We start from the raw sequence: 12,091 nt of genomic DNA on the forward strand, positions 1-12,091 counted from the left end.
TGGATACCGTTTAATCATCAGGGATGAAGGCTACTGGTTGTCATGGCAACCTGCAGGCCTAGAGAGCATCCTGATGCAATAATGTCATCGGTCGGGCTATAGTCACCTTCGTGTACTCAAGAACAAGGCTGGGCCTGAACTATGACACCCTGAGGTGGCCATCATGACAGAAGACGGAGGCTGTACACTAATAGCGAGCTCTGGCTCCAGGGTCTGAGCATGGCCAGCTGCCTTGACAGCAGTGACCGGAGCAATGAGTAAAAAGGACTGACAGGGCAACATGCCCCTAGCTTCTTGTTTTGCCACAACTTTTGCTTAGTTTAAAGCCACTCTCTCACACAACACATTTAAAGCACTATGATACCACTTCAAACAGTTGTGGCTTCCCCTAGAGAATTCTAGGAGCTGTGTTTGTTAAGGGTGCTGAGCATTGTTAGGGAGGGAGGCCTCCCTATTCCGCTCCCAGAGCTACAGTTCCCAGCAAACCCTGAGAAGAGGGATTATTTTGTTAAACCACTTGGGGGGGGTGTCTTCTCGAAACTCTCAGAACCACTAACAAACTACAGTTCCCATGATTGTTTGGGGGGAAGCCATGGTTGTTTAAAGTGGTATGATACTGCTGTAAACATATAGTGCAGATGTAGCATGGTAGGAGACCTGAAAATAATGCCAATATATTTCACATCTGGCAGCCAATGTACATGAGGAGGCGAGTCCGAAAAGCCAGGGGCACAGATTTTCACGGCTATCTATAGGCACTGGTGGCTCATTTACCAGAATTAATGTTTTTTTTTTTTGGGGGGGGGGTTTGACAATAATTTTTATTAATTTTCAATTACAATGATCCAATGGTAGCCTCATTGTAACAATGCCAAATTACAATAGAATTACTAATCCCAATCATTCAGGTGCCAAATTATATACTGGTAATTTAGGTGCCCCCCCTAGAATTGCTAGAATTGATGGTTTGATGATTTACTTAGTTTCTGCATTCCAAGATTTTATTCCTTTCAATTACAGGCCATTCAAAATAACCATCCCTTATATAAGGTATGCAACATTAACGACATCCGTTCGTCTTGACAGATTAAATGATTTATAAACTTATAGGTGAAGCCAAATCCTTATTCCTCCTGTTTGCGACACTTATTCTGTCCATAGTGTTCCTTCCTGTCCTTGTAAAAACTTACGTCTATCTTTTCCCAGCCGGTGCTTCCATCATCCTTGGGGAGAGCTAATATCCCATTGCTTTTTAAGAAGTCCTCCATTGCTCTGTCGTGTGGTCCATTGTTTTACAAATTTTACCAAAAAGCTCCCCAAAATCTGTGTCCACATTGTTTTACAACTTCAACAGCAGCTGCGAAAATCATACTGTCCCAGTTTAAGTCCTGTTTTCGACATATTTTCCCCCCTTCTCTACCTGGGAATGGAGAGTGATCTAATGAACTTCAGATGGCGCAGTAATGAACCTTCCTTGGCAAGCAGGCAGATTCTGTTCACCCCCTCCCCCCCCTTCAGCCGAAAATAAGCAAATATACTTCCAATTAAATTAAATTCCGAGTCCGTTTAGCATTATTCAGTTCACAGATAGTAAGAGAATAGGGAAGGGCCTGGGAGAGATTCCCTGCTGGAAATCCTGGAGAGCCTCTGCCAGTCAGTTTGGAGAAGCTTGAGCCAGGTGGACCAAGTCAGTACAAGGCAACTAGTTGTGTTCCTAGGAGAGCCAGTGTGGTGTAGTGGTTAAGAGCGGTGGACTCGTAATCTGGTGAACCGGGTTTGCGTCTCCGCTCCTCCACCTGCAGCTGCTGGGTGACCTTGGGCTAGTCACACTTCTCTGAAGTCTCTCAGCCCCACTCACCTCACAGAGGGAAAGGAGAATGTGAGCCGCTTGGAGACTCCTTCGGGGAGTGATCAAGCGGGATATCAAATCCAAACTCTTCTTCTTCTTCTTCTTCTTCTTCTTCTTCTTCTTCTTCTTCTTCTGTCAAGGGCACTACCTAGACTGCAGTACCGGCTGGCCTGAACATTTCTTTGGCTGACCCCCACAAGGGCATCAGTCCCAGCCTCAGAGGCTTCTTCTCAGTTACTGAGCAACTCACCTCTGGTGTGAGGACACCCCCCGCTCCCTTGGATCATGGCCCATGCCTGTTGCTCTTGTTCTTATCTGCCTCTGGCCTACGCGAGCTCACAGCCAGTTCTCCCTAGGGCACTGGGCCCCACCTTCCCCAGAGCGTAGACCATTTCCAAAGTGTGTAATAAATGGCAGAGCAGGGGTCGCCTACAGTTCTCATCACTGAAATGTCCAGGCCAAGGAAGGTCACGTTTCCTTGTAGCCAGCTTTTCTTTTCAAGCTTAGAAGGAGAGGAATATGCCTCCATTCTTCCTCATACAACAACGCAGAGCTAGCCAAACATCTTCTGGGTGCAGCATATGTATCCCCCCCCCCGCTTTCCTCTCCTACATGCCCACCCTCACCCCATCAAATCTCTAATAATAATAATAATAATAATAATAATAATAATAATAATTGTACCCCGCCCATCTGGCTGGCTTCCAACAAAGATTAAGAATACATTAGAAACACCAACACCTCTGCAAAGTTTCCTCCTTTCACCTTGCTGTTGGTACCACTAGCCCAAATGCCAAATCTTTGCTGTGATTAGGGGGGCTTCAGAGGATGTGACTTTTGCTGGGTATATTTTGATTTTTATGTCTTACCTATAAACTACCCAGGAAAAAAATTGTGTTATGGGGAGACATCTAAATAATGATTTTAAAATAAAAGTAATCAAACAAATTATGGGCATCATTTGTGGTTACATCTGCAAGGAAGAATATTTTCTGTGAGCCGCCCTGAGACCTCCGGGTATAGGGTGGTATATAAATTCAATGGAGAAGGAGAAGGAGAAGGAGAAGGAGAAGGAGAAGGAGAAGGAGAAGGAGAAGGAGAAGAAGAAGAAGAAGAAGAAGAAGAAGAAATAATTGCTCCAAATCTGAAAATTCAGATCCCCAAAAGTTGTCTGGTGGCTGTACCTTGTGGGCTGTCACTTAAAAGTAGATTTATGAGTTTTCCCCCTACAATTAACATCATGTACTCTGTCACATTGCCTCTTCCTCACCTTTTCTCTAAATGAAAGAAGTCCCAAGCACTGCAGTCTTTCCTCAAAGGAGATTTGCTCCATGCCACTAACATATTCCCGGAGACAGCTTTGTGTCTATGAAATGAATCCCCCCGCTTAGAATAAATTATTGACCAATGCAAACGGCACTTGCCCCTGCCAACATTCCAGGGCTCCCCTCCCTGCTCATAGCCAATATTTCTCATGATTAAACTCACGGTTTGGGCTTCTCTTCTGCCCCGTGAGTCACATTGCCTCACAAATGAATAACTCTCAGGGAAGGGTCAGTAGGAATGAGAATGAATTTCCTTGTGTTGTCAGATTTTAGGTAAGGCATGACTCAGAAAAGAGCAGGGAAAGGGGAAACCCCTGGGTGGTCTCGCCCCCATAGCCGGAAGGTGGTGGACTGAAGAAGCTGCATGTCTGGAAAGAGAAGAGAAGATTCTCTCATGGAGTTCATGAATACCCTCACGTTATGCTTATTGTGTCTCATAAATAGGGCCAGCCCTTTCAGGTAGCAAACTGAGGCAACTCTCTGAGGCAATTTCTGATTGGAAACTGCCCCCGGCCCCTGGCCCCCAGCTTGTTTGCCTCTGCTTGCTGGCGATGCCGCCAATGCCATCAGAGACTGCCTGGCGAGGCTCTCCACCCCACACCTTTCTCTTGGAAGTGCCAGTGGGGTCCTTCCCTCAGTGCAAGGCATTTTTGGCAAGGTGGTCAGGAAAGTCCCTGCACCCACGGGTGCCACCAATGCTGTTGAGCCTGGGCATGTTTAGCCTGGAGAAGAGAAGGCTGATAGGAGATACAACAGCCATCTTCAAATATCTGAAGAGCTGTCAGACGGAAGAGGGTGCAAGTTTGTTCTCTCCTGCTCCAGCGTGGGGGACCCAAACCAATGGATTCACCTTGCAAGGAGATTCCAACTAAACACCAGGAAGAGCCTTCCGAGGGTAAGAGCTGTTTGACTGTGGAATGGATGGCCACAGGTGGCAATGGACAGTTTTTAAACAGAGGGCGGGTGGTCATCTGCCAGGGGTTATTTTGCTGTGATCCCTGCGTCACAGGGGGATGGACTAGATGGTCCCTTGGGATCCTTTCCCAAGCCTACAATTCTACAATTCTCTCTGTGTGCAAATGTGCTTGCATTAATGTGTGCACTGTGGGGGAAGACAGCAGGAATGAGCATGTCCTGGGAGGGAGAGTGTAAGATCTTATTTTTAACACCGCAACTGGGTCAGTAGCTGCCTGGAGTTGAATGAATGAACCGAATGAGCAAGCACATGAAGGGACAGTAAAATAAAATCAAGCACACATCGCTTGGTGAAGCCTAGCACAGGAGATGCTGAGGAGGCCACCTGCCCACTGTACCGTCCTAAAGAGCCACACTTCCAATGTCAAAAGAGAGTCAGTGTGATGTAATGGTTAGAGCATGGGTAGGCAAACTAAGGCCCAGGGGCCAGATCCACCCAATCGCCTTCTCAATCCGGCCCACAGATGGAATCAGTGTGTTTTTACATGAGTAGAATGTGTCATTTTATTTAAAATGCATCTCTGAGTTATTTGTGGGGCACAGGAATTCATTCACCCCCCCAAAAAAAATATAGTCCAGCCCCCCACAATGTCTGAGGGACAGTGGACCAGCCCCCTGCTGAAAAAGTTTGCTGACCCCCGGGTTAGAGTGCCAGGCTAGGACCTGGGAGGCCAGGGTTTATATCCCCACTCAGCCACATGAAGCCTTGGGCCAGCCACTGTTTCCCTCTGGCTAACCCGCTTCACAGGGTTGTTGTGGAGATTAAATGGGGGGGGGGAGAACCACATGCTGTGCCACCTTGAGCACCTAGGAGGGGAAATATTGGAGCATATATGCAATGGATTTAAAAAAAAAATGGGGGGGGGAGACAGGAGATAGACTTTGCCAACCTAGTAAGTCAGGAATCTACTTTCATCAAGTATGCTTCGTATATTGTTTTCAACCACAAATGGCAAGAACCTCAGGGCAGCCTTATATTGGAAGCCTCAAGATTCCCAAGACCTTTCAACCAATCTGTTCAGCATCCTGTTTGTTTGTTTTTAGTTGAAAGGAGCTCTGCAGGTAACCTTGACTTCCAGAGAAGGTGAGGATCCCCACCTCTCCCCAGGTAGCCACCAGGGAGTTTCAAATCAATGGGAATTACAGAGTTGGAAGTGGGGCCTCAAGGAAGAGCCCAGCACCTGGATCCAGCATATTTCGCCCCCACAGTGGCCAAGCAGTGGGGTATGAAAGCAACAGCCTTTTCCTGCCATAGTATCCATCTATTTAATAGTCACTTGTTTTGGGGGTTGTTGGTTTTTTTTAAAGGAAATGCAGGTTGAAATCCTCCCCTCAGCCATGGAGGGTGACCACCGAGTGGCCTCAGCTGAACCTATTTCACAGAGAAGTTGTGAGGATAAGATTGGGCAAGGGATGGAAAGATGAGAACCATCTTGAGGTTGTGGGAGGAAAAGAAGAGTATCAATATAATATGCAAATAAGTATACTTCTAAGGACATAAGAAGATTCTGCTGGATCAGGCCCATGGCCCATCTCATCCAGCATCCAGTCCTCACAATGGTCACCCAGATGCCCCAATGAGAAAGCCATGGGCAAGACCCAAGTACAAGAACCTACTCTCTTCCTGTGGTTGCCAGCAACTGGTATTCAGAAGCATTGATGCCTCTGACTATGGAAGCAGAGCAGAGCCATCATGGATAGGGGCCACTGATAGCTTTCTCCATGAATCTGTCTAACCCTCTTTTAAAGTGATGTATGAAAGGGAGAGCTGGACCATAAAGAAGACTGATCGCCGAAGAATTGATGCTTTTGAATTCTGGTGCTGGAAGAGACTCTTGAGAGTCCAATGGGCTGCAAGAAGATCAAACCTATCCATTCTCAAAGAAATCAGCCCTGAGTGCTCACTGGAAGGACGGATCCTGAAGCTGAGGCTCCAGTACTTTGGCCACCTCATGAGAAGGGAAGACTCCCTGGAAAAGACCCTGATGTTGGGAAAGATGGAGGGCACAAGGAGAAAGGGACGACAGAGGACGTGATGGTTGGACAGGGTTCTCGAAGCGACCAACATGAGTCTGAGCAAACTGCAGGAGGCAGTGGAAGACAGGAGTGCCTGGCATGCTCTGGTCCATGGGGTCATGAAGATGTGGACATGACTAAACGACTAAACAACAAAGTTAGTGTCTCCCTGCAGGAGAGAGATATCTAGTTTAACCCTGTGTTGCATCAAGAGGGACTTCCCTTTATTTGTCTTAAATCCTCTGAGATTTGACTTCATTGGATGTCCACGAGGTCTAGTGTTACGAGAGGCGTTATGCCATTCACAATTGCATATGTTTCTCTTGTCACCTCTTACCTTTTCCCTAAAGCAAAAATTCCCTAAAGTCCCTAAAATACGGGAGTTGCACTGGTGTGCAGGAGAATGAGGGTCAGTGTGCAAGAAAAGATACAGCCGTTTGACGATCGTGTAGCATCACACCAGGACTTCCATTTAGCAGTGTTTTAGGCTCTCCACACACAAGGTTTTTGAGAAAGGAATATTGGCACTGCCCTTATTATTTAGCTGTTATTTATTATAAGGTATTTTTTTATACCCAGGGCGGTTTACAAGAAACAGCAAAACAATTAAAATGGAAATGCCAGCACAACATTATTAATAAATGGAAAAGGCTGTGAGATCCCAGAGAGCATCATAAAACAGTCAGCAGAATTAAAATGGCATTTAAAATGTTTGAGAAAGTAATAAAAGTCTCTGCCTGGTGCTGAAATAATGAGGAGAAGAAGAAGAAGAAGAAGAAGAAGAAGAAGAAGAAGAAGAAGAGGAGGAGGAGGAGGAGTAGTAGTTTGGATTTGATATCCCGCTTGATCACTACCTGAAGGAGTCTCAAAGCAGCTCACATTCTCCTTTCCCTTCCTCCCCCACAACAAGCACTCTGTGAGGTGAGTGGGGCTGAGAGACTTCAGAGAAGTGTGACTAGCAGCCCAAGGTCACCCAGCAGCTGCATGTGGAGGAGCGGAGACGAAAACCCGGTTCCCCAGATTACAAGTCTACCGCTTTTAGCCACTACACCACACTGGCTCTCCAGTGCAAAGCATCCTCTTGAATCATAGAACCATAGAGCTGTAGAGTTAGAAGGGACCAAGAGGGTCTTCCATTCCAATCCCCTGCAATTAGGAATCTTTTGCCCAATGGGTGGGGCTCAAACCCATTAACCTGAGGGTAAGAGTCTCATGCCCTACCAGCAGAAATCTGCCCCACACAGTAACCACCCACAAGGCCCTCAGACAGCTGAGACACCCACAGGAGGTCCCCCGCTAAAGATCTATGCAGACATTCAAGTATACCCTGGTTCTAAGCTTTGGACGTTAAGTCTATGATTCCATCAACATTGGGTTCCATCCGGCATTTTGTTGGATGTAGAGTTGTAGCCAAATATGAGCCTACTTAGAGTAGACCCACTGGAGTTGATGTACTTGACTAACTTCGGTTCATTAATTCAACAAGTCTGCACTGAGTATAACTTAGTTGGATACAACCTGATCAGGGGTGGCCAACTCCCAAGAGACTGTGATCTACTCACAGAGTTAAAGACTGGCAGTGATCTACCCCCTTTTGGAGGGTTCAGATCAAAGTTGTTGAGCTTTCTTTTAGGAAGGAAAGCCCTGTTATGGGGGGTTCAGGTCAAACTTGATGAGCTTCTTTTAGGGAGGAGGGAAGGCTCGTTTTGGGGAAGTGAAGGGCCAAAATATCGAGCTTTTTTTTTTTTAGGAGATCCGAAGTTGTTCAGCTTCTTTGGGGGGAGCCACTGATCTACCAGTGATCTACCACAGACGTCCAGTGATCTGCCGGTAGATCACGATCTACCTGTTGGACGTGCCTGGAGGAAAGGAAATACACATGAAGTGAAGGCAGGGGCACTATTAAGAGGCAGACTGGGATGGAGCTGACCCTACCATGAGGCAGAGAGAGGCCACTGCCTGAGATGGCAGATGCTGGGGAGCAGGGGGGACAGTCCTCCTGCTGTCCTCCCTGCTGTGAGTCCTCTTCTGTGTGTGCCACACAGCCTGGCCTACAGCCCAGGTACTACTCTGCTGTTTTCAGGTGCATTGCAGGACATTGTGTGTGTGTGTTTGCGTGCAAACCATTTTGTCCTTCATACCAACTTAAGGAGAATGACCCATGTGGTCCAACATCCTGTTCACACAGTGGGTAACCTGTAGGAAACCAGCAAGCAGGACCAAATATAAGGGCAACCTCAGTCCATGTGCTTCAAGGAAGCCATGTTGAGAAGCATTGTTGCCTCAGACTGTGGAGGCAGTGCATAGTCATAGTGGCTAACAGCCATCAACAACCCTATCCTTCTCCGTGAATTGTCCTCTAAAGCCACCCAGGTTGGTGGCCATCACAGCCTCCTGGGCGAAGGGAATTCCACAGCTAGTTCTGCATGAAGAAGCACTTCCTTTTATCTATCCTGAATCTGCCAACACTCTTGCCCTTTCCCACTCTTTTGACACACACACACACACACAATAATTGGAAAAAGAAAAAATTAACATTTGCTTATAACAAAGCTTAGGGTTACATCTGGACTTATGGAGATTTTGACGAATTTCCTTTTAAAAAGCTCAAAAACATCTCTCTGACATAGCTGGGAGCATTGCAAAGCTCAGAGCCATGGAGCTTCCAGCCACTCACCATCTCAACTTGTCCAGAGTGACGTTTGTGCCATGGGCTTGCACCCTGAGTCATCTAAGTACCTAGTGATACCCTTGACTGAAGGAATGGAAAGCCAAGGTAAACTCACAAGCTCTGATTCCAGAACTCCAGAACCGGAGAACTGTGGAGATGGAAGGGGCACGAAGGGTCATCTGGTCCAATCTCCTGCAATGCAGAAGTATCAACTAATCCAACTCTCTGCAGTTGCAGGATATTCTTTCGATTGAATCCAAATTTAGGGGGAGGGGCACAGCAAACCAGGGAGATAACAAAAGGAACAAGGGGAGGGGATAAAAGCAAAATTCACTTGTTTCTGCTTATAATCTGACAATTCTGTTGAGCCATAACAAAATCTTTTTTCCCCTTTAAGGTGCAACAGAGTAACCTGTCTTTCTACCTGGAAATAGTTCTCTGCTGAACAATCCAATAGTTTCCGTCCTCCTTGCACCAACAGAGTTCCACACCGTGTATCCGCCGCTTGTTAGTTCTTTCATAAATCCCAGGACCCCCAGTCTTATCCATGTGCCTTATCAACCAGCAGATTGAGAAAAGGGGAAAAAAGTGGTTTACCGTTTCAATCAAGGAAAACATCGGCTAGAGAAAATTACCCCGGCTCAGTTGCCTGTTCCTGCTTCTGGACAGGCTCCGCTGCCTCTGAAGACGTGATCTCCGGAGCAGTCGGTAGTAGTAAGAGGGTCTCCCACAACTTCTCCTACCGTTGACCGACATGTCTTCTTGCCTCACTCTGTCTCTCTTTCTCTTTAGATCTCTCTCTTATGTGCAAGGCCAGCCCCCACCCGGATCTTTCTACCTTCTCAGTTTACGGAAGAAAGTTATTGTTGTTGTTGTTGTTGTTGTTTTAAAAAGGAGGGGGAGGGAGGGAGGAAAGGAGAAGAGGAGTAGGGAGAAATAACAATTAAAAAATTGGGGGTCCTCAAAGGCAGGCACGGGCTATTTCAGAAATAAAAGCCAGGAACACAGTCCATGACTCCAACATTCTCAGCAGGCAAGATAAACACAACATAACCATTCCCACCCACCCCCCTTCTCCTCTTCAAAGATAAGCTCTTTTTTCAAGAGTTGGGAAAAGGAAGCAGGAGATTGTGAGCAAGTTAAGAAGGGGGAAATCCTGGACTGGACTCCCGCCACTCCCAGGGATGTCTGGGTTCCTCTCTTGTTTGGTCTCCAGCTGGCAGTGGCACCACCGGCCTCCACCCATCCGTGTCTCATCTCCACCACGAACCCCTTTTAGGTAGGGGGTAGGAAAGAGAAATTCAGCTCAAATTTGAACGTGAAGCCGCCCAATTTCTGCTTCCTGAAGCAATGTGCAAATTTCCCTAAAATTTCACACTTCTCCAGATTTTGTTGATGCAGTTCTCTGGCCAAAACATGCACAGCAGACGCATTGCATTGAGGAAGTGTGCATCACAAAGGGGCGAAAATGACAAATAAATGGTTTAAATGTGTTCCTTAGCTTATTTTTAAGTGTATTGTTTTGCAAATGCATGGTTTGCTGCCCTGAGACAAGGCGGGAGATAAATGTCATAAAGAAATCCATAAAGAATCCCTATGAAACCATGTTTGCCCAGGCAGTATTTTCTGGTGTGCTACCTCAGAAGCAAGAGAGCGGAGCCTGGCAGCTGGATCTCACTGAATCCATGATGGGATGAGAAGTTCACGGACAATAGTTTTACATCACCATCACTGGATGATACTCTGAGGTAGACTGCTTCTGAATAGGGAGGCTCTACTTCGAACGGTGAAGCGCTGGCAAGCCCACCACCCTGCTTCCCACAGCAGTCACAGAATCATAGAACTGTAAGGTAAGAAGGCAGCTCCCGAGGGTCACCTAGTTCACCTGCCTGGCAGGTGGCCATCGACCCTGGTTGCTCCAGGAAGCCCCCCCACCAGGGCAGAGGCATGGTATCGCTCCTCCCCTGGTTGTTCTCCTGCAGCTGGTCTTCAGTCATCCTTCCTCCTAAGAGTCCAGGCCAGGTTTTGCAGCTCCACACAAAGCACCCTAAAGTAACTTTCTGAAGGCCCTGCAGAGGGCTTCCAATCAACACATCATGTTCAGGTCAAGCCAACAAGAGCACAGCTGGCTGACAGATGACTCCTGCTCTTCCTGTGGGGTGCAGATGGGGGGGGGGAGATGCCTGCGCCTTCTCTGCCGCCCTGTCTGTTAGTGAGGGGCCACCCCACCACTGGGAGCTCCTTTTAATGTTTACCTGCTGGCCGAAGAGGCTGCTCTCTCCACAAGAAACAAGAGAGCAAGGCTCCCTCTCCCGCAAAACACAAGAAGCGTTTCAAGGAGCCAGTAAGTGGTGGAAATAAATGGCCAGCCTCACAGAAGTGCTTCAGAGAAGATAAGGGCCCTTATATAAAAAGATTAATGACACTCTTCCCCACCAATACCACCACTCCCCATTAGAGCAGAACGGAAGCACAATGGGAATGATTAATGGTGGTGGTGACAAATCATGGATGGCCAACAGGGGTGTGTGTGTGTGTGTGTGTGTGTGTGCATCCCCCCCCCCCGCAGGTGTGAAGGCTGAGCCAGAGGCAGCTGTCAAAGGGGAGCCAAGAAACAAAAGACGCCAGGGTCGTGGTCATTGTTCTGACAAAGAGGGACCGGTGTGGCTGGACTGCCTGGTGGGCAGCAGCTTGAGGTGAGCCATGATCCATAGGATCATAGAACTGTGGAGTTGGAAGGGACAACAAGGATCATCTAGTCCGACCCTCTGCAGTGCAGGAATATTTTACCCAAGGTGGGGCTTGAACCCACAACCCTGAGATTAAGGATCTCATGCTCTACTAACTGTGCTGGGAGCTGGTATGTGGCACAGTGGCAGAACACCTGCTTTGCATGCAGGAGGTCTCCAATGCAGTCCTTGGTTTGTAAGAATTCTACCTTTTGGTGTGGCAGCACCCCTACACTTTGGAACTACCCACCTGTTGATATCAGGCAGTTGTTAGGCGACCCCTTTCCCCCCTCAAAGAGCTATGTTAAGTAGTGGGTGGACACAGCAGGCGACACAGTGATTTCCAAGCAGCTCTTGTTTATTCTCAGGCTGGAACAGAAGTGAGCTGAAGGGCTCAGCAGCCTGCTTATATAGAACTCAGCTACAAAGCAACAGTAACAACTTTCTGTAGTTACCCAATCCCTGAACGTCACTTTTCAATCCCTCATTTGCATGTGCGGACCTGAGTGAAAACTGCAGCAGAATG

At 47.4% G+C, this 12,091-nt stretch overlaps 1 protein-coding gene across 5 annotated transcripts in view; it reads right to left on the reverse strand.

The window, feature by feature from the left end:
* Positions 1-12,091, reverse strand: part of DAB2IP (DAB2 interacting protein) — a 230,449-nt gene that overhangs the window by 183,511 nt on the left and 34,847 nt on the right. For 4 of the 5 annotated variants that reach the window (XM_033138343.1, XM_033138341.1, XM_033138340.1 and 1 more), the window contains exon 1: positions 9,472-9,695. The exons of the other annotated variant lie outside the window; for it this stretch is intronic. In XM_033138343.1, coding sequence (XP_032994234.1) covers positions 9,472-9,592 — 121 coding nt within the window. In that variant the 5' untranslated portion in view covers positions 9,593-9,695. Of the gene's footprint in view, positions 1-9,471; positions 9,696-12,091 lie in introns of those variants that run through there. 5 annotated transcript variants of the gene reach the window in all.

This window comes from Lacerta agilis, chromosome Z (assembly GCF_009819535.1).
Source record: "Lacerta agilis isolate rLacAgi1 chromosome Z, rLacAgi1.pri, whole genome shotgun sequence".
NCBI lineage: Eukaryota > Metazoa > Chordata > Lepidosauria > Squamata > Lacertidae > Lacerta > Lacerta agilis.